The 23,707-nt window shown below is 39.8% G+C and overlaps 2 protein-coding genes across 2 annotated transcripts in view; one reads left to right on the top strand and one right to left on the bottom strand.

Annotated features, from left to right (window-relative positions):
• Positions 1-23,707, top strand: part of LOC145441433 (interleukin-1 receptor accessory protein-like 1) — a 391,709-nt gene that overhangs the window by 47,465 nt on the left and 320,537 nt on the right. The window lies entirely within an intron of this gene.
• The window catches only part of LOC145441429 (uncharacterized), a 116,527-nt gene that overhangs the window by 20,466 nt on the left and 72,354 nt on the right, over positions 1-23,707 (bottom strand). The window contains exons 14-18 of the mRNA XM_080319285.1: positions 17,535-17,837; positions 16,883-17,059; positions 16,155-16,248; positions 15,861-16,024; positions 15,690-15,792 (exon numbers count right to left, since the gene is read on the bottom strand). Of these exons, the coding sequence (XP_080175411.1) occupies positions 15,690-15,792; positions 15,861-16,024; positions 16,155-16,248; positions 16,883-17,059; positions 17,535-17,837 (841 nt within the window). The remainder of the gene's footprint in view (positions 1-15,689; positions 15,793-15,860; positions 16,025-16,154; positions 16,249-16,882; positions 17,060-17,534; positions 17,838-23,707) is intronic.

Consider the following 23,707-nt stretch of genomic DNA (forward strand, 5'->3'; position numbering starts at 1 on the left):
GGAGATCTTGGTCCGGCAACCCCTAACCCTAACGGCGCGAAATGAAACATGTCATGCGAATAAAGACGTTCGGTTATTTAAAATCTCCGAAGCCACGGTCGATCCCACCCCAGTATTTGTTAGAAGTTCGGCGACAAATTAAAGATATGTTGGAGCGCGGTGTAATTTCAAAATCGGATTCGGATTTTTGCTCGCCGATCGTGTGTGTCCCAAAACAGAGTCACGTTGAGGGTAAACCTCCTGGTGTGCGGTTGTGCATCGATTATCGTTACTCGAATTCGCATGTGGCTCCTCAGTGTTATCCATTACCGAATATTGCGTCGATGCGTACACAAATGGCAGGGGCCAAAGTATTTTCCACTCTTGACATAGCAAGCGCGTACCACAACATTGAGGTGAAGGAGTCAGACCGCCATTTGACAGCGTTTTATGCGAAGGAAATCGGTAAATTTCAGTACAATGTGTGTCCTTTCGGTTTTCGGTCCAGTGGGGATCAATGGTGTAAATTGGCTTACGAGTTGCTTGGGGGCATTCCTAATACTTTTCTGTATTGTGATGATATTGTTGTAGCGACGCCTGACGAGAAGTCTCATTTGGAGACGTTGCGGGTAATTTTTGAGAAATTGATGAGTGAGTCCCTTTCGTTGTGTATTGAGAAGTGTAAGTTCGGAGCAGAGTCAGTTCGATTTTGGGGGTTTTTAATTGACAAGGATGGCATCAGACCAGATCCCAAACGAGTTGAGGCGATTGTGAAATTTCCAGTGCCAAAGACTATTCGTGAGGTGAGAAGGATGATAGGCATGATAAACTATTATTCGAGAAGCATCAAGAACTGTTCGTCGATTATGCAGCCGCTCTATGATTTATTGAAAAGAACAAGTGCTCGAAGTAAGCTCAAATGGACCAGTGTGGCGCAGAATGCATTTGAGCAGATCAAAGCAGCTTTGATAGATGCAGCGAGATTGGCTTTTCCGACATTCAAAGGACCTATACAGCTTGTGACAGATGCAAGTCAAGTTGCGTTAGGCGCAGTCATCAATGAGCACCAGAATGGCAGATATGTACCTCTGGCTTTTTTCAGCAAGAGTTTAACTGAGTCTCAGCGAAAATGGTCGGCTGTGAAGAGAGAGACGTACGCTGTATACATGGCTCTGCAGCATTTTCGAGATTTTTGCATGGCCAGGTCAGTGAGCCTGGTCACGGACAGTCAGGTGTTGGCTAAGATGATTATCAATCCGAAGGAATGTGCGGACCCAGCTATGTTTCGTTACCTTGAGTACATTAATTATTTTGTGAACAAAACTACGTGTATCCGCGGTATTTTCAACTCCGTTTCTGATTTCTTATCTCGTGTTGAGATTAATGAATTGGTTGTGCCAGATGGCCTGAAACCTGATTTTATAAAGCGTATTGCAGTTGCACAGAGGCAAGACAAGGAATTGACAGAATTTCGTGAGCGTACTTTGAGTGAGACTGATTTGAAGTTAAGAGAGTTGAAGTTGGTTGGGTGTGAGATGGGCGTGATTTGTCACGTCCCAGACATCGGCGTTAAATCACAGAAGTCGTCTGTAATTCCACGAGTGTGGGTCCCACGTCATATGAGGCGTGAATTGTTTGGACATGTACATTCTCTTTCGCACCCCGGAATGCGCGCGACGTTGGCATTGCCTAAACGGCATTACGTTTTCCCTAACATGGACAGGCGGTTACGAGAATCAGTAAGGGCATGTCCTATCCCAGTCAACAAAATGGGAAGCGATCGCTCGGCGCATAATAATTTCGCACTTCAGCCGCAGACTCCTTGACCGAGCGCTAGTAACCCTGCCGCTAGTCTCGCCACCCGAATCGCTGTTGATTTCAAACCCTGTGTTGCAAGTCATCACAAGTCGACTCAGCATTTTCATTATCGTGTTAGTTTTATTAAAATCAACGAAAATACAAGTTGACCGACATATGACATGATCAAAGGCGAGAGTTTAGCATGATCATTTGTTAGATTAAGATCGATTAAAATACATTACATTGGGCCCGTGAAAAGTCGCTTAAATAAAGTACCGTAAACCGGGGTATCTTAGGACAATTTTTCACAAATTTGCTCTATATCTTAGAAAAGACTGGGTGCAGGGAAGGCAAGTTTCGTATTTTTCTGGGGTTATTGAGCAGAGATTAGAATCAACTAATTCAAAATTTTCATGGTCATAAATGAGTAACGTGTTTTTGTAAATTATCCGTGTCCAACTTTACCCCGTCCTGATAAAATTTGAGGGGGTAACTTTGGACATCACCTTTTTTTTTATTGACCTAAGGGTGGGCCCGTTGAGATTTCTGCCATTGATTAAGACTGCTTAGAGGTAACGGCTGCCAAGTTCTTTTAAATCTAGGACTCACATGCTATCTATGTTTCGTTGTAAGAATTTGATAACCATAAATTTTGATGAAATTGACCCCCTACCAATAATTTATCGTTTTTTTGTCGTTACGCACTGCTGTCCAAGGGTCTGCGCAGGTAGTTGGCGAGTGCGCGCAGACTCGTTAAAAATTAGAGGGGACATTGGTCAAAGCTATCAGGTAGTGAAATGATTCCACCTTTTATTGAGACTACTTGTGGTACTGTTGCCTCATGAAAAAGAATTGGACAAGCAGCAACCATTTTCCATCAATATATATTCAAAGGTTCTACTTCTTAGTATCCAATGTTACCCGGTTTATGGTATACACAATATAGGCTAATATGTAACAAGGACCCAAACTAGTTTCAACTTTAACCTCTATGATCAACTACCGCACGGTGAATCTGAATGGTCACACGTAGGGCTGGGCAAAATCGAGTACCTGAGTGATTCGATTCTGAATCACGTAACATGCTTCGAGTCGAGTAATCGAGTATCACTCATTGTGACGTCATAACAGAATGAAATATGTCAAAGTTCCAATATGCACCTTTTATGCGACCACAGAGAGAATTTAATGCCTGTTATCCATCACATTAAAGATACTTTGGTATATTTTTCGACCTACCGATTTCATTGCACTTGGTGACAATGTTGTGGGTTGATCATGACTTCGGAAATGTGCTATTTCAGTCACGTTCGTAGCTTTGCACTATGTTCCGTATGCTACGATATGGCCAATCAAGTTTTCAAGGCTTCAACTGTGAAATTAGTATCAAAACTATATTTCTCGTTGATAAATTATGTTTCAGTGACGAGAAGCGTATAATTTTAGTACTCGAAAAAATCGTCTTTTAGTACTCGACTCGAATCATTAAAGTTAATACTCGATTCAGAATCGAGTAGGCTACTCGAATCATTATGCCCAGCCCTAGTCACACGACATAAAACCTTTGCGGAGCATCGTCCAGTCCATCATATGTAAATTCAACAACGTTGCTGACCTCTTGAGGGATCTGGAAAATAAGATGTAAACATTATTATTATATTTTCGCTATGAATTAGCACTGGTTGTCTTAATCATATCATTTCTGGTTGTACGTCATTTGATCATCTCACACCCAAGTATGTTACTTGATAAATGACAACTCTAAACCATAACTCAACCTAACCTGAACTATAAGACAGATGGTTATTGCCAAGTATACTGAGCTATTTTGTCCAGTACTTAGGCTACATGTCTACAGACCACCTTTTCTGATGGCACGTCAACTATATCCTGGATCTGAGAACACCAGTAGCGGTTTTGTGGTTACTTACTTGATTGTCTTTGTTGAGTATTTCAAGGCAAAATTTTGGAAATGACGAATTACAATATACAATAATTCATAGTATTTTGCAATTAGGATCGGATACCTGAGGCAATATTATTTCATTTTCGGCGACTGGCATCCCATTCCGGCACTCCATGTAGAACAGTTTTTATGTGCGCTGAAATTTCATGATGGGTAGCGAGCCTGAATCCGGTATGCTGCAGGACAGCTGGAACGAACTGAGGTTCAAGCAACGAAATTGAATGAAACTGTCTTACCACTCACATAAAAGATGACGCCAAAGATTTGAGCCTTGCACGGCTATCTTAAATCCACCTTGACGAGAAGCACCTGTCCACGAATACTTCTAGGCAAGTCTTTGAGTCATAAAATACTTGAAAAATGCACGCACTGTAGCCCGAAGATTTGGTTTCACTATTTTCAGTGCGACAGCAAATGGGATCTGACATATATCAAAAAGATGCTTAGCTCATAGCGGTTTAATCCGACTAATAAATTCTTATGCTGACCTGATTTTTCAACAGCATATCCAGCTCTTCTGCACTGTCTGCTTCAACAAAATCTTCCATGGAGTCGTCTTCATTGACTTTATCATGCATATGTTTCATCTCTTCCCTTAGCTGGTTCATTTCATCTTTTATCTCATCAAGCGAATTCGACAGCTTTGTAAGAAACTCATGGGGCCTGTTTTAAATATAAGAAGTATGAGTCTTTCGCAGCCTACTTATTCACAACTGCGCAATCTCTAGCCTCCAAACCAATGCCCTTAATGACCAACACCATGATTCAGGATTGACCGGCAAAGGCTAAAAAACCTGCATTCTCTGGTAGCGACGTTGCTATCACTTCTATTAAAATATACTACTTCAACACATGAGGTACGAATGTGCAGTTGTCCACCTAATGGTAAAATAGCCAAAATATGCCATAATTGCTCATTGACTTTCAAAACAACTCAGAATTTAAAATTATCTGTGAATGATCTCATCAACTTACATCTGAACAGTTCATTGACTTAATGTTGCATATCTATCAGCTTGATAATAACCGTCATTTGACCGGCTGAGTATTTTCGGATGAGTCGGGGTAGAATTTGCCCAATAGCCTGGTACTGGGAGCCCGTATGCAGATTCAAGGCACTGACTGTAAGTTACTGAGAAATATTGATAGGAAAATGTTACAGACAACAACTGAACATTAGTATAACCAACCTGCAGAGCAAATGACTTTAGATCCATGGGCTTTCCATTCGTCTGTAGGTTAAGATGCAATCTTTGAAAGATCTTGCACATTTCCTTCAGGGGGCCAAAAGCACAAGCTGTTGTTGCATGCCAGCCAATTTTGTGGAACTACCTCGTTGGTGCCATCATCACACTGCACACAGTAAAACATCAATAATGATAGGAATAGTGGCTAATACTTTTATTCTTTCCAGAAAATTAAAATTCACGTTGATACAAGTGAGCATTCAGATATCGGATCTATAAAGCATTGTGGTTATAATATTACGATTGTTCTGAAGCAATGATCGGCACTTCACGGACAATTACAGACACAGACAGTAGATAGATTGAGCATATCGCACGTCTCTTGACAGATTCATGCATTAACGATTACACTACCGGTACCAAATGATGTCGCAGTCATAACCATAACACGTCTAGCCAAGTGTGGAAATAATTTCATCAATAGCCAATCCGGTCTTTTACTATTCTCAAGCACATAAAACGTAAACGATAACTTCATTCTTATTCCATTCCATCGTTATAACCTCGGAAATACAATGGGGCTGTTCCACTTCATTTTGAACACGCGGTGGCGACAAAGGTAACTCGACCCAAATCTGTTTTGTTGCTATATGCTTTACTATGGGAATGGACTAGACATGGACCGAATTTCGTCTCTTGGCGTACAACGAGGATGGTGAAAGTATCCAAATCAATATAAATCATCCATATGGATATCAAATAACTGTTAGCCGACGAAAATGAGGCTATTACTTGGCGTCTTGTCCTCGTGCTGGACATTGGCACTTGGCAGGTTGCAGCTTACCGGTACATTGCTGTAAATTTTCCGAGAGTCGTTGATATGGCAAGTGTTATATGCCTCATTGTGTAAGGATGACGGTCATTTGATCGCAGAAGATATATCAATTAGAAACAAAACGTTATCAGGAGGATGGTTCCGTTTACGAAGAAGAGGTATGGATGCCTGGTCCTCTCCTGGAAAAGTAGTCTGCAGAATATCATTTCACCAGCATGATTTATCCTGCTTAGGCTGCAGTAAATCAGTACCCCCATGAGTGTTGTGTGTTGTGGAAAATTATGCTATGTACATTGTCCATTTCGTCGCAGTGGAATCAAAGTATCTTATGTCCATTTTACAGATTTTGGGAAAATTAACTTTGAGTGAAGTTTTCATCTTCTTTCAGCCATATATTGACCCCGATTAACTTTGATACACTGAAACAGACATAACCATGGCTAAGATATGACAGAAAGAAATACAAGAATTTTCGAAAAGTCCATTTCTTTCAAGTTTAGAAAAGGGAGCTTTAAAATTTGAAAACTGGACATAAGATACTTTGATTCCACTGCGACTTTGCTGCTGTCAGGTCCAACAACATATAAAAATCATGCGTTTGAATATCAATGAAGCTGATGAAACTTCAGTCAAGGCAGCCTCATCTATTCTGTTTTCAATGAAAGAGGTTGCAGAAGAGAAGAGACGTCAGTGTCAAAAGCTGTTGCAAAAAAATAGACCGTACAAGTCATTAGTCACGGCATCTTGTTCTGACAATTCAACAATTCGGAAAAGGGGATAGCTGAATCTAGAGAGATTCACCCGTTATTGAAAGAAGCATACTCTATAGTTGTTAGTTTAAAGCAACCATCATTCCAATTATAAATCCTGAACACTCAGCACTGTCAGATATTGAAAGCATGGCGTCATTTGTGTACTTCCAACTGAAAGACTTGGCAATCAGTCTTAGTTGTAAGACAACTATCTCATATTACCGGTACTTCAACAAAACAGGACTATTGTCGGTTGCTCACTACATGGACTCTTATTATACGTATCTGATTATCTGGTACCTATTATGTTGGTAGCACAACGAACTTTGCTACAACCTTCAAGATTTTCAAGTACAAACTCGATGATCAAAAATGACCAAGGGTCACAAGCTCATATTTGTGTTTTACAATTCTTGGATATGGTAATGCTATTTGTATCAATTTGGTTTACACCATAGTATTTCGCTTTTTGTCTCAGTCCCATACATGGGTTTCTCTGTCTCTCTCTCTCTCAAATAGCAGGTTGACATTCCTTCTTCCTAAAAATTGTGTTAATGTATAATAATGAGCATGCATAAATCCGTTGCTTAGAATGTTATAATCCAATGTTTATGTGCTTGCCATACTATTTATTTTCGGGTCGGGCAAAAATATATTCGAGAACCTTTGCTTTATAGACTATATACGCTTTGCTACTTCAGTTTATAACCGTTCCATTTTATTCAACAAAATAACGGTAACAATACAACTGGTACATCCTTTAATTGTCAATGATCAGAGAGGATGAGATCTATAGTTCGTATTATTAGTATTATAACTGCTACAATACTACTGGTGCACTGTTTAATTGTAAATCATCAGAAAGGATGAGATCTAGTTGGTATTATTAGTATTTTATCATTTAAAAAACCAACAGATAGTGATGAGATTGAACCAGACAGCTATTTGGTTAAGGTAATAATATATCTAGAAAGGGTTTGTGTTGAACCCAGTCCAACCTGGTGTAGTATTGGGCGCTAAATGGCGAAAATGATAATGATAGAACCATTGCAGTTGGTGATAAGGATAGAATCATAATTTCAGCACTTCCATCACGAAGACAAGACGCCAAGAAATAGCATCATTTCGTCATCTAACAGCTATTTGATATCCATATGGATGATTTAAGTTGATATGGATACTTTCACCATCCTCGTTGTACGTCAAGAGACGAAATTAGGTCGATGTTTAGTCCAGTCCCATAGTAAAGTATATAACAACAAAACAGATTTGGGTCGAGTTACCTTTGTCGCCACCGCGTGTTCAAAATGAAGTGGAACAGCCCCATTCGCCAGTAGCGGTAAACAGCATCCGAAGACTGCTCCATGACATCACAATTACTCCACGCTCAAGTACTCACAAACCTGTCCAAGCCAGACGGCACGGTAAAGTCACGTGATAATCATGCGTGGTTTAATTGGTTAATAACGCTACCACCAATCTCTTTGGCCGACGATGGGAAATGGAACAATCGATCTTTTGAATTCGAGAGCGATCACCGATCAGTTTTTTTACATCAAAGGTGCCGCCTCGCTATGGTGAGAAAACGGCTGGGATCTCTTCTCCCCTTCACTATCTTCGCCTAGTTCGGCATTAAATATACACAATTTTGTTGACTGGGATGTGTAACAAAAGAAAAATTATTCGTCATGTACGCTCCGCATTGAAACATGTGCCGCGCCGTAGTGATCGCAATGCTGACATTTCAATTGACATCGCTGGTCCGCTTCGTGAAACGGAAGATGGTAATCGATATTTTCTTATCATCGTTGATCGTGTCACAAATTATACTAATGCAGTCCCCATGAAAAGACAAGATACTGACACGGTCATCCGTGCTTTGATTGATGGTTTTGTAAAGGATCGTGGAGCACCCGTGGTTATAAGGTCCGACCGTGGCTCAGTGTTCACATCGTATGAATGGGAAAAGTTTATGTCGGTCCTTGAATGTAAACATTCATTTTCGTTGGCACTTTCGCCACAGCAGAATTCGATCTCCGAGACGGGGATTCGACGAATAAAACGCGGTTTGCGATGCGCTAATAATCCCGCGGCGTGGGATCGGTTATTACCAGGCCGTGTTATTTTTGGCATATGCCAAAACTGCCAAAAATAACTTATTTTTGGCATTTTTCGATTTTTATTTTTGGCAGTTTTGGCATCGTGCTCTAAATAGATAGTTTCAGCCTCGAATTAGTCACAAAAACCCTTTATTTGGGCTAGTTTGTCAAAAGACACCACAAAATGTGCAGCATCCACGTATAATCAGTGCCAACAAACAATAAGAAGAAAATACCTAACGATTTCATAGGTTAATAATATCAAACGAAACCACAAAATATGCAGTATCCATCGGAATCGGTGACAATAAGCAAAAAAAAGAAAGAAAAGCCTAACAAACACGCTCAACAGCTGATTATACAGCTGTTGAATAGACTTAAATCGTTTGCACTGTAACAGTGCTTCCACACTCAGGTCAGCTAAGTTTCTCCTAAATTCATTTCTCGCCCAGCGAATCTGGGAAATATCGGCTTCAACAGTAGCCGTTGAGGGAAAGAATGTTGCCAGTCATCCACAAAAGGTTTTCAGAGCTTCGAAATCTTTGGACGGCCGAACCGGCTTCCATGCATCATGAAAAGAGATCACTTCACCAGTGCCATCGATCTAATCGCGGAAAGAATTTTCTTCCCGATACTTTTCCAGGAGTTTCCCGTGTTGTCTCTCAAGAAATTCTATTTAGTAGCCCGACTATAATTTCTCCTTCAGTCTACCGATAGATTTTCGGAGGACTTTTGTCACTTCAGGTGGCTTTAATATTACCAACTCGCACGGAAGAGTCCTAGGAAGGTTAGCTTGTTTAAGAACGTTGACGAAACAAGACTGTCTGGCAAAACGAGACTATGCAGCTCAGAAATAGCCAGAGTGTTTGTTGCGTCACAATGTTCAACTCGATCACAATGCAAAAATCGTGGTTGATTTTGGGGGTTCCAGTTCCATGAGCCGAATATAATTTATATTTTAATAATCAGTACTGCGGCAGCTTCTCGTTGATACCCATTTTATCAAATTTAGCGCTCGACAAGCCGGTCAAAAATGGTCGTAAAATTGCCTTTCGACAAATGGAAAGTATGACGTTTACCAAATGCAGTCAGCCGTTCAATCTCGCTGTGCCCACACCATTAAGGACACCATGGTTTCACCCCTAATGGGTGGGCTGGGCCCAGATTAAGAAACCTGCCTTTCACAAACGCTCTTCTCGCTTGTAACGCGGTCCTGTTAACACAACACCATGAACGAAATAGACTATTTGGCAGACCGTGTTATTTTTGGCATATGCCAAAAATTGCTTATTTTTGGCATTTTCAAATTTTTATTTTTGGCAGTTTTGGCATCTGGCTGCTGAAATGCCAAAAATAACACGGCCTGGTTATTACCTTTTGTGATTTTGTCATTGAATGCATCGGTGCGCGAGGGATAAGATTATTCCGCGGCGGAAATGACATATGGGGAAAATGTGCGGTAGCCGGGAACCTATTTTGAGTATGACCCGAATAAGTTCAAGAGTAGTCAAGCAGAGGTGCTTTGTGATGTGCGCGAATTTTTCGAAAACTTGAATTTCAATAAGTCCAACATCCGGACGAATGTCAATGCATATGTTACGCCGGATCTCAAGGTTTGTTCACATGTCTATGTAAAAAACGAGAGGGGTAAAAAGACCGCTTTTGATTTCTGGTATACTATGTGGGTCCTTACAAGTAGGGCTGGGCAAAATCGAGTAACTAAGTGATTCGATTCTGAATCACGTGTTATGCTTTGAGTCGAGTCGAGTAATCGAGTATCACTCATTATGACGTCACAACATAATGTAATATGTCAACGTTCAAATATGTACCTTTTGTGCCACCACAAAGAATATAATGCCTGTTATCCAACACATTAAACATACTTTGGTATTTTTTCGACCATCCCGATTTCATTGCATTTCGTGACAATGTTGTGGGACGATCATGACTTCGAAAATGTGCTATTTCTAGTAACGTTCGTAGCTTTGTACTATATGTTTCGTATGCTACGATACGGCCAATCAGGGTTTCAAGGCTTCAACAGTGAAAATTAGTATAGAAACTATAATTCTCTTTGATAAACTAACTTTAAGTGGCGAGGAGCCTATAATTTCAGTACTCGAAGAATTCGTCTTTTACTACTCGACTCGAATCACTAAAATTAATACTCGATTCAGATTCGAGTACTCGGATCATTGTGCCCAGCCTTACTTACAAGGTAATCTAGAGATCGAAATCGGGGAAGTCCTTCACTTTGTTGATTAAGGGGAAAGAGAAAATCGTGTCGATTGACAGACTGAAAGTGTGTTACTTTCCGCCATTTGATGTAGATAACGACGCGTTCGATGATTTTGTGCAGCAGTTTCCGCCCGTTGATGCGGACAAAGTGGTAACTCCGGGTGACGCGTGTGTAGTTTCTTCTGGTAGTGATGACAGCGAGAGCGACTGTCCGAGTAGTATTGGTAGCACGTCCCGAGAGCGTATCTCTGAATGCTTACCTGTTGATGTCGATCGCGATAATGGGCATGAATCCAAATCTAAGACCCAAACATGTAATGAAGGCAGAACTCTCAACGAGTCAAGTCCAAGATATACGTCCAGAGGGAGACGAATTGTTAGACCAAGACATTTGAATGATTATGTGGTGCATTTAATCGCGTAGAGTAAAGATATGCGTAGTGAAAAGCGTGCTTTGTGCATTGATATTATGTAAATGCAGGTTTGCTGCATCATGTTGTGACTCCCCGTTGTAGAATGTAAGGTGGGGTCACCGAAGCTCATTGCTGAAGTATGCGTTGTAGTAATAAATGCTGATATCCAAATGTTAGGCTCGTGTAGGCCCACTTATGCTTCACGGAACCGTGCGTCATATTTGAGACGATCACGGCAGAATTGTCGTTGAGTTGCCATAAGCCCTCTGTTGCTGTGTACAGGCAACACAGATTTGGTAGGAATGATTGCTGCGCCCGCTGGACGGGTTGACAGTAATAATTGGAAAGTAGAAGAAGTCATTGATGACGGTGAATAGCATGTTCTGTGGGTTTTGAAGCATGATTGCTGGATGAATTATGGTGTTGACCTTGCATACACGTTGATGGCATTCGTCAGTGCATATAGGCTGGTTTCGTCTACGAATTGCATTGTATTGTGTTTCATTTTGTTGTTCTTTATTTTAAACTTTCATTAACTTGTTGATTGCATGCGATGTGATCTTTAATGTCACGGTTGTAACGCTTTTGGGCTGCTTAATATTATAATTTTCATTTGTGTTTGATGGTATTATATTATTGCATGCGAAGTGACCTTTAATGTTGCTGATAGTACCGCTTTTGTGCTAGTTAATGTCTTTTATTTCTTTAGTTGTATTTGAACGCTTAATATGGTTGGTTTGCGTTTCAGTTGCCTCTAGGGCGTAATAATGTGATTTCGTGTCATCCCGGGATGGTTATGTAATATAGGGTTTCCGAATGCCACGCTTGGATGGTATTTCGTTTCATTAGTTTACTTTTGCCCCTGCATATAAAATCGTTTCCTGTCTCCAGTCCCTATGATTAGCCCCAGTCCATATGTTGTATGACCCTAGGTTCGAGATATTGACCAATGTACTCGTTTTTTTACACCAAGTTCTTTTGGTGGTAAGGGGGAACTTTTAACGGAGTATATTGGTATAACGCCATTTTAAAAATATTCAATAAGGAGTTGGTAAAACCTTACGTAATTCCCTGAACTGAGACCTGATAAGACCTTTGTGAGTCGTATATTTTGTCGTGTGAACGTAGATAACAAAGTATGAAATCGTACGATGTTTTGGTGCAAAAACTCTCTCGGGGCGATTCGAGATATGCGTAGGTAATACCACGTAGAGACATTGATTCACATTCAATTCATGATATTTCGCTGATTCGGAAGTCCGTTACATTGTCGTACGTAATTCAATAAAGTTACAAGTCGTGGAGACAGAAACAAAATATATTCGTCAGTGTGATCCATCGTGTGCAATAGACAGGCTTCGTGATACGTCAGCCAACAAGGCCGTACGGCGCGGTTACGCCGGTCCGTCAAAAGAAGAAACACGCAGCGAATTGTAAACGCAGCCTTCTGGAGTCAATTATACAATTATACAACTACAAACATTCACTCTGCGTTATATTTTTCTTAGCACTTCGCATGATTTATTGACACATTTCTTGCATTTAGTATTGGAACCCCTCCGGGAAATTATAAATATGCGTAATTTACAGAATCGAGTCCAACTATACTCGCAATTAGGAGATGACGTGTCGTCCAACATGCGACTTCGCTTGTGCGCTCGAAGCGAGATTGTTGGCGATGAAACATTCGCACAAAATGACTGAGGCATGTTCACTGAAATCGTCAATATTGCTATGTTTAAAACCCCAAATAACACTGTCCTTGCCAAATGAGCCCATTGCTATGCAGATGCGACCCCCAATATATGCAAGTAATATATTTATCGATTGAATTCATTCATTAGGCCTACCTTGGAAAATATTTTGTGCTTCGCGGGACCAGGCATGACTGTACAGTAGGGCTGTTCAAAAATAACTTTTTTTTCCTGATTCCAGCCATTCACTGATTAAATTGTCAGGTTGCCACAACAAAGGCTGCACACCAAATTTGGTTCAATTCGAACATGTCTAAGCGTCCGCAGAGCCAATTAAAATTTTTAATTTACTACGTAAAATTAAAAAAAAAAAAATTCAAATTTTTCTCTCAACCCCATGAAAATGTTGAGATGTCTTCAAAGACCATGCAAATGAAATTTGAGTCAATTCCAACCAGTAGAAACGGAGTTATTTGAGTTTTTCGTTGATAATTCTCGGATTATCCACCAATCAAGGATATTTGGAGAATTATCAACGAAAAACTCCAATAACTCCACTTCTACTAGTCCGAATTGAGTCAAATTTTATTTGCATCGTCTCTGAAGACAGCTCAACAATTTCATGGGGTTGACAGAAAAATTTGAAAAATTTTTTTTTTTCAATTTTCCTGTATAAATTAAAAATTTTAATTGGATCCGCGGAGCCCAATACTTGTTAGAATTGAACCAAATTTGGTGTGCAGCGTTTTTTAAGGTAACCTGACGATTTAATCACTGAATGGCTGGAATCCGGAAAAAAAAGTTATTTTTGAACAGCCCTACTGTACAGTGTACAGTGGCACACGGAGTTTTCATGACATAATTGTTATCAATTTTAAAGTGTAGTCATAAGTCTTGTTTTCAAAATACCTAATTCGGTTCGTTCCTATTGGACGACTAAAAAATAAGGTCATCAAAAATCAAGTTGGCCGCGCAATGGTTCGTAAATCTCAGGTTGCTCTTAAATCGAATAGATTGGTTACCCCTGACATAGATAGAATTTGAGATTATTTGCAAATTACGATTCAGTTGCATGGAGGAAGTAAGGAGCAATATGCATCTTCGCGACGCAGTCACCAATTGATGCAATTTTTGGAATTATACCATGATATTGTGGCAGAGCAAATATATCGACTGGTTGCAAAATTGATGTAAAGATAACCAAACGTTTCGTCCCACTGGACAAAATTAAAAATATTTGTAGTATAGCTTAGCTCCTTGGGTCGGACAAATGATTAAGAAAGACTTCAAGTCCTAGTCCTTGATTACTTGACTAAGTGCATGAAGACGAGACATATGGACATATGCTATTTGACTACTTCCTAAATTTCGTATATGACCAATGTCTATCAGTATAGTGTGAGAGTGTGTGCGCTTGTAATCAAAAGTACAGTTTGTAATGAGAAAATTAGTAAGATGCATCTCTGTAATAGTTGCTGACTCATACATAAGAGCAACACTTCGATTGTGCTATCTACATTTGAATTATACAGGATGGACTATATGTCGTGTTTGAATGAGTCCATGTTATTAAAACTGACGAAATATGATAAAAGGAAGAATATTTAGAAAGGCAATCTTTCATGCATAGTGCATGCATGTATAATCCGAGCTGTAACACAATGAAACAATTTTGCATGCCATCATTAATGATATGTTTGCATATTATTATTGGCTTTATGATAGTCATTTAACCGTCACGGTGGCATATAATTTTCAAAGTAAATTGATAATACTGTTGGAGTCGGGGTTGAAGTCGGTTTCGGAGTCGGTAGGTTTAAAAACTCAGGAGTCGGATTCGGAGTCGGTCCATTGAAAATGTGTGGAGTCGGAGTTGGAGTTGGAGTCGGTAGTAAAATTTACCGTATATTTAATTTGCATGTTGCTATACCAATAGTATAGTGAGCGATTCTCTATATTTGGAAAATGGAAATTCATTGTAATACAAATACACAGTATAGAAGTGGCGAACAAAACCTTTGCATGTGCAATGATAAGCGCCACTATCACGATTTTTACTTATAATAATGATAATAATACTTCAGCATTGTGGCATTATATGTGACCCGAGTCGTCGCTAGGTATATCGTGTACATTACTATAGGCGATCACTTCATTGAAAGATGGGGTTGGAAATAGCAATATGACGCCACGTGACGTCATGACGTTCACGTTCGCGTTCAAACAGAACCTTTCAAAAAGGTTCGCGTTCACACGAAGCTGAACCTTCCAGAGGTTCACACCATCACTACTACTTACCTATTCTAGGTTTGCACTTAAAACAAACGGTGTTTTAAAGCACAAACGATGTTTTAAAAAAAGGCATTTTTCAAAAATAAATTGTGTTTTCTAAGCTGTAAAATTATGTCATAATTGTGTCAATACGTTACGAAAAGCATGTTGTATGAGCTTACGGACAATAACCACCCAACGTAGCCGACGCATATCGATATTGGATGGTTGGAACCCTCAAAATAGTCGGTTGAACGGCAATAGTACAAATATTTCGTCAAAGAAGCTATATTTTCAATTGTCAATGTCAATTCACTATGACGTGACAATTGAATATTCGTGACGCCATAGCCTAAAAAATAACATAAAGATCATTAAAAAATGCTTTATATTGGAGCCTTGTTTCAAACATGTTTGTTTTAAATTGATTTTTGTTTTAAATGCAACCATACCTATGACGAATGCCAACAGCTTTTCGGGATGCTTCCCATGAAATCAATATGGTTGATGAACAACTTCCGGCTTTCGCGTAATGCAGAACAGGTGCCCGTTGCACTGATGATGAGAAACATTACTAATTAGGACACAACGACTTGCAGCAGGAAGAGTGACGATATACTCACTACGCCTTTGACAGATTGCTGGTAAACGAGTTTCACACGCAACGTTAGACCAATATCGGCCGCCATTTCTCGCTAGTATCAAGCAATCCCCGTTGTCATTAGGTTTTCCACTCGACCAGCCCGCATATATGTCGTCCAAATATCTGCCATATGTGCCTGTCCACCTTTACAGTATGAGAAATGATATTAGATTGCTAAACAAAATGAGATCGGGACTTTGGTCAGTGGTCACGGTCTGTATTTTTATCACAAGATAGGGAGCTATAAACATTATAGTATTAAAATGCGATATACCTTCCGTATTTGGTTTCATTGTAAATCATGTCACCGTCACTCCATAACCAAACGCGACTTCCATTCAAAGCATGAGCTCTTCCATCGATGTGCACTGCCGTAGCAATAATACGAAATGAGAATTATAGGAAAGTGCTTTCCAACCTTCTTCAGTTTGTCGTACTTATTTAAAAAATCCGAATACTTAGAATGTCAGAGCACTGCAACTCCTTCAAAATCAACATGGAATGCCAACTGCCTTGTTACGTATAATGACAGCGCAGTGGTACAAGGTGAAAAACGAATTAATTTGCCCCACCGACTGTTGATTTTTACAACTCGAAAAGAGGACATAATTGGCAATTGACCAATTGACATAATTGGCGAACAGAAAGTGTAGGATGAAGTTGCGAAGGTCAACATCAATATATAGTACAGAACAAAAACTTATCATTTTAATTAAATTCTTATGTATGTAACTTCAATCTATAACGACCGAACAGCTAGATGCATTTTCGATGGCTACCTTGAATTGCGAATATGTACCACAGTACCTTTATTACTTAGCCAGCCCGTGAATAATTCTAGTGAAATATGAAGTAGTAAGTATCCAGTTAAATAAGCTATCCTTTTGGATTTATGTCTTGGTAAATCTGTCTTGGAAGTGGTAAGTACCACTTCAATCGTTAACCCTACCGTACATCACTGCCTCAAAATATGCATTACTCTGGATGATTTTCATACGTTACCAGATGAAGAACTTTGCAATGTCTTTGATGATTCACTCAATATCTTTTGCGTAGCTACGTCATGCACTCTGCAGATTTCCGAGTGCATTCGCTTACAATGCACATCAGCTTGATCACGTGTCATTTTTTCGTGAGGATTGGTGAAGGTGTATACTATTCCGTTATAGCCGCGCATCCCTGCGAGACAAATAGGTATCTTGTTCATATTTGTGCCAGGAAGGAATGATTTGCAATCCCGGCAGCGTGATTAATGCAGATAACTGTACTATCATTTCATTCATATAGTGATTAAGACACGTATCTATCGGCAGACTTGTTCAACACAATGTGACTGAAATTGTTTTAAAATGTTATAGAACTAATGTTGTCTGAAAACCTTATTGTTTGCTAAGGCTACAATATTCATTGCCGAAACCCTATAGTCCACTTCACTTGACTGAAGTCTCGTTGCGCGTTGGATACACTTCCATCGCTGATATCCAGGCATACTATCTTACAGAATATACTGACGTCATACTCTGATAAAATCTATAACTGCTTATACAATCTCTTATCTTTCATTACATATATGATAGTGTCAAACTGGGGAGTTTGGTGGGGGAATTTAGATATTCGATCGAAGTGCAGCGGATTAAATTTTGTAATCCCTTACATTCATTGAGTTTGAGATACTCCGACGCGGAACTAAATCTAGTCTCAGCCGTGCACCCGATCCTCGCTTCTCCCAGCCAATCAGAGAGGGAAACCAACAACATGTATTCGTAACGATGATTTCCCAGAGCCTGGTCGGATAATGAAAACAATCCAAATGTGTCGTTAATCGTGGTTATGGTTGCTGCATCCCTTTCCAAAGTCCACGAAATCTTCGGAGCAGGAAACGATTCGACGAGGCACGATATTTTGATGACGCCCAGATCAATGGTTGTAGCATTCTTGTCGACAATATTCGGTGGAACTGTAATATGTTGAATGGTTCACGACATTGGTATGGTAATCTCCATGTTCGTTGATCATAAGTGATCATAAGTGATCACTTCAGACGACATACCTTAAATTTGAGACGTTTTATAACACTTGATATTCCTGGTATTCATGGTGTTTTCCATTACAACAGTCATTTACAATAGTGCATTTGAAACAGGGTGATATTATTTATTATTATAGCGCACTTGCCGACTTCCATCAATAGCCCACTTCTAGGATATGTACTGTACCGCTTACGCGGATCAGATGGCGACATAGCGTCAAAAGACAAAAACAATAAATTATCGTTATCACACGTAACGAAAAACACTTTGATAAATATTTATTGCCGAACAGTGCAACTTCTGCTATTTCTAGAGTTTCATTTATAACAAAAATCAATTTAAAACAAACATCTTCAAAACAGGTCCTTGCTTAAAACGTGTTTTTTTGTCATGACGTCACGAATATTTGATTATGACGTTACAGTGCATTGGAATTGACCATTGAAAATATAGGGTTCATATGGCTCCTTCGACGAAAAAGGCTTCCAATCACTATCATAAACACACCAAAAATATCTTAACCAGGACCACGTCGTTATGCAGCATTTTTACGGTCGGCGGTCATCATCATCAGAACACCCATTCCGTACCAATGATCTACATCTCAGTGCAAAAACTGTTGAACCAACGGCGATTTCGAGAGTTCCAGCTACCCCCGCATCGTATACGTCGACTATTTTGGGTGCAAATCGTCCGTATGCTCATACTGCATGGTTTTGGTTTTTCGGACGTCATTACACAACTATGGCATAATTAGAGAACGTTTGAGGAAAAAAAAAACAATTTTAATTTTTCAAAGAGGCATTTGTTTAAAACACTGTTTAAAAACAGAGGTCTCAAACACGCGCCCCACGGGCGGCCAGCGAGAGCATTTTGTGCGGGCCGCGACGATATTTTGGAATTTCCAGTATTCAGCAATATATTCAAGTGCCATACATATTTTTAGAAATAGGAAATTAAAGTTCACCGTAAAACTACTATAAAAATCTCTGACATCTCAACAAACGTCACTATCACATCACTTATAAAAGCTATAATGCGGTAGAAGAGCAGCTATTACGTCACATTCCTATAGTTCATGACGGTAAAATATGACCCGTTGATGATTCGGGACTGAAAATTGTGATCTGGTTTGGTGCGATCTTCTCGCAAAATTACTCGATTTCGGATTGACTCGGTTATTGAACGAAAATGAGTCGAGTTGAGTCGGGTCAAACGCTAAAATCAGAGAACGACTTGAGACTCGAAACGGTGACCCTACGGAAGCAACAATCTATGCAACTGTCATGGAGATAGGAGAATAGTAACATATCAAAAGGTCCTAGCTTACGTTGCGTAGGGTATAGCTATCTAATCAGGTGAGTATTGCAACTATTGGCATTCTATGACCCCGTGACGTATAGTTGGTTACATGCTGGGTGTTGTTCGCACTCGTTATCCGTGTTATTATCCGTGGCAAGTAGAGTAGTAGTACGGTACATAGCTGTAACTAGTAATAACAATGAATTATTCTCCAATTGGACATTTCTATTCCAGATATTCTTTACCAGGGTCCGTAGACCCCCATCGGGGTACGAGGTACCACATCAGGGTGTGCGAGATGCATTGTTGAATTAGGTCAATATGCTGTGGAATATTTTCTTGGCCAATTTATTTAACTCGAAAATAGTATTCGTGCTACGACCGATTTCATGTGAATGGGTTTTCTGATTTTATTATAGGCATCATCAGAAATTGTGTTGAAAATGGACAGGGGCTACGAAAAATCTCATTGGAAGCGCCAGGGTTACGATCGCTAAAGAGGTTAACAAAGCAATGCTATTACTATGACTCAATAATAATTATATTAAAGTTGGTATTAATATGTTCCAATAATTATCGAAGGCAAAATCTAACGCTGATTTAATTTGACTTTGGCAATGACAATAACAATAGCCTATAGTTATCACGACTTTACCAAAACCCAGATTAAGCTACACCGCTCCAATGCTTTGATATCCGAACAATCTTCGGTAGCTTTTAAAATATTCTACATAAAATTTTGGCACGTCAAAGGTCTACTAGCTGCAATATTATAACCCGACGATGTCATTATGCATCCTCGCGTATAATTTATATAACTCATTAATTAGAAACATTATGCCCGGCACAAAAACAATTTTATTCAAATATTTGAAAATGTGATTTTTTCGTGTCAGGCGTAAATAATGCACTAGTAAGTTACATTTCCACGATGTTTGTGGAATGCCTGTCTGCAAGGTCCCGTCAAATAAGGCCTACTTTGAAATTATACATTGAATGTCCTCAAGATTAATGCTGCGGCCCGCGTAGTCGTAAAAAACTGCGAAATGGGTCGCGAGCACATTTGAGTTTGAGACCTCTGGTTTAAAACATGTTTTAAACAAAGTGTTTCAAAATATACCGTTAGTTTTAAATGCGACCCTAGCTATTCCCTTTCTGATAATCGATTGAAATGCTAGGACTCGCCTTAGAAAGTCATTGCTTCCAGGTACTGAGACCCGATCGGCAGTAGAATTGATAATGTTATCCTGTGCAGTGGCGTACACGAAAGAGGTTGGGGTTTCAAATCAAACCCCCGTCCTTTTCAAATGGCAATTCTAATTCCCATATTTAAAAGCTCATTTATATTTAAGCAATTGGTATCACGCTGTTGCTTTTCGGCCAAAAAACACGACGACACCATCTAGGGTCAAGCCTTGCCTTTCTGAATTGGTGCTGAAACAGAACGGCTGAAGTCACTATGATTTGCAATGTATATTTATTTTAATGTTTTCATTTTGCATGAAAATTTCATTTTATTGATTTCATCTTTTAGAACACAGTTGATGGCCAGCAGTTCATTTTCCACACCAGTAATGTGTTGGATGTGTAGTTTGAATTTTTGCTTTTATGATTAAGCGATAATATGGTGTTCCACGAAGGCTTGCAGATTAGCATAAATGTCGCACAGGTTAGTAAAGATTAACAGCGACTGGTTTAGATATATATGATGAACCGATAACACAAATGAGCGGAGGCCTACTTGCTGCTACTAGAATTATTAACTATATATGAAAAATGTATAGGCCTACGGGTATGCAATCAAGTAAATAACGGATAAGTAATAATACCTTAGGCACTTTTCAGTACGGCTGACAAGTTCAGAATGTTTTGCGAAGAACAAGGATGTTGTATGAATCAATTAATATATCTTCCACCTTCTATCAGTGGTACCCCACCTTTTGAACCTCTCGGCACCCTATAGCATTTCGAGTACCATATGGCTGCTGATAGTGGAGTAGTGTCCCGTTGCACTGCTGCAACACCAACGGGCTGCGGATACCAGTCTGACAGAGGTCGACTTCAGAATCCCTTTTTTAAGTTCTGGAGGTTCATTTAGGCTTCTCCGAACGCCCTCCGGTTTGCATAAGTGGTGTGCTACACAAAGTTAGGAACGAAAGTGCGGCCATCGGCCTGATGTAAAATGATCAGAGATGCCGAAATACCACGGATGTTGAACTCCTGCCATATTTTGCACTCTACTCTGAGTGCAAAATATGGCATGATGATGTTAAGAAAAGAAAATCGGTAATCAAATTACGTTATGTCATTGTACCACCCGATTCTGATGGTGGTGATTAGAAAAAAAGGTTAACACCTTCCGCCGTCCTCAACATCACGACCAAATTGCACGGGTGATGAACTTTTTGTTTAGTATTCACCTTCCCAAAAGCTACTATATGGGGTTGTGTTTGCGTTCCAACGGAATTGACGGTAGAGGTCACGGTTTTATTCTGGGCAGTACCAAGTTCCGAAGCGTCGAAGGTTTAGCTGAGATTCCCATCTCCTATGTCGCTATGCATACATCGTGCTTGAAAAAAGCCCAGGGAAATCCTCGACTTAGGACGGATTCAAAGAAGAGAATGAAAAGAGCGAGAAAAACTAAAATAAGAAAGATCAATATCGAACACGAGGATGCAGAGGGGATGCAAGATTGAGAGGATCGTAGGCCCGATGGAACTGATAAAAATTGCTAATAAAAACCAACAAAGTATAAAAGAAAGCGTAGTAATGCCTTATATTTTCTGAAAATAAAGCTATACACTATATGACATTTTGCGGTCTGCCATATTTTTAATTAACGTATACTAATCGCGCAATGTGCTAAAGCCGTATCCGACACAGCTTCTCCGTATTGCTCTTCGACTGAACTAGGGGCCTTATAATATGGGGGTGGGCGCCATGCCATGATATTCTCTAAAACGGGGTGTTCGAGTAAACAAATAATTAGCATTGCATTTCCATATAAATGCTATCATTTACATCCTATGAGGTGGACGACTGCTTGTTCTATCGAAAATTGACACCACCTAGGATGGATCAATATGAATCAAGCTCTCTACACCTTCCGCATAGCTCCATTTGTAGTTTTTTACAGTCCATGCGAACGAATTACGATCGTTTTCACAGCAACTTACTTATGCTACTTGAGTAGATTTGAAATCAGTCAATTCTACTTTTAATTCAAGTAGTTTTAGGTTGCAAATGAAAGCAGTACTTTTAATCGTGTTTGAGTAGATTTTTTCGTCGCTACTTCTATTTCTACTTGAGTAGCTTTTTTTTTGACTACTTTGACCACCTCTGGCAGTAATACCTTCTGAGCAAGCAAGCGTGACGATGAGTGTTGCGTATCTATCCGTAGGTTCGTTATCTATAGGTCGACCGAGGTCGACTTCAAAATCTCTTTATAAATGTTTGATAAATGTTTTATCTAGGCTCCGCCGCGCCCTCCAACTCGCGTAAGTGGTGTTCTTCAAAAAGTATGGAACGAAAGTTAGTTCATCGATCTGATGTAAAATGACCATGGCCGTCGAAAGACCACGAACGGAACAATGAGTGCTATCCTGAGCGCAAAATGTGGCAAGATTATGATTAAAAAAGTAAATCAGCAATCAAATTACGTCATGTCATTGTTCTGCCCGATTCTGATGGTGATGACTAGAAAAAAAGTTGGACACCTTCCGCCAGACCTCAACGAATTGCCTGGGTGATGACCTTTTATTTAGTTTTCATCTTCCCAACTGCTACTATATGTGGGTGAGTTTGCTTTCCAACGGAAATGACGGCAGAGTCTTTGGTTTGATTTTTGGTAGTAGTATTTCCGAAGTTTATCTGAGATTCTCCTCCCTTACGTTGCTATCCTAATACCAAGCGGCCAATATATGGCCCCCGACGGGATTTGAAGCCGCTCTCAAAATGTTTCCGGTCTCATATGATAAGGAGACCTCGGCCCGGGTCTACGTACATTTGCGAGCAAACAATTTCGAACATAAATACTGACAAGACAAAGCAGGGTTCAAATCTAACTGATGTTGACTAAGAGTTTCTTATTAAGTAAGGGCTTCCAGCAGCCAGAATTCAAGGAATTGTTCACAATTTTGATCGGCCACAGATATCTCATTGAATTCACGAACTTTTGAAGTACATTACATTATTAAATTCGTTGACTAGTGTGTTTGGTCTCCATATTTGCTTTAAACCTAAATATTCAATTAAATACGACCTATCTCTTTCACAGGTGACTAAATATCCGAATAATGTATCGATTCGGTAATCATGCCCACCGAGCAGGGCTGTGGAGTCGGTAAATTTTACCACCGACTCCGGCTCCGACTCCGACTCCACACATTTTCAATATACCGACTCCGACTCCGACTCCGACTCCTGAGTCTTTAAACGTACCGACTCCGACTCCAACTCCGACTCCTGGGTCTTTAAACGTACCGACTCCGACTCC

This window comes from Botryllus schlosseri, chromosome 6, assembly GCF_051294905.1.
Source record: "Botryllus schlosseri isolate E-star chromosome 6, Bs_hap1, whole genome shotgun sequence".
NCBI lineage: Eukaryota > Metazoa > Chordata > Ascidiacea > Stolidobranchia > Styelidae > Botryllus > Botryllus schlosseri.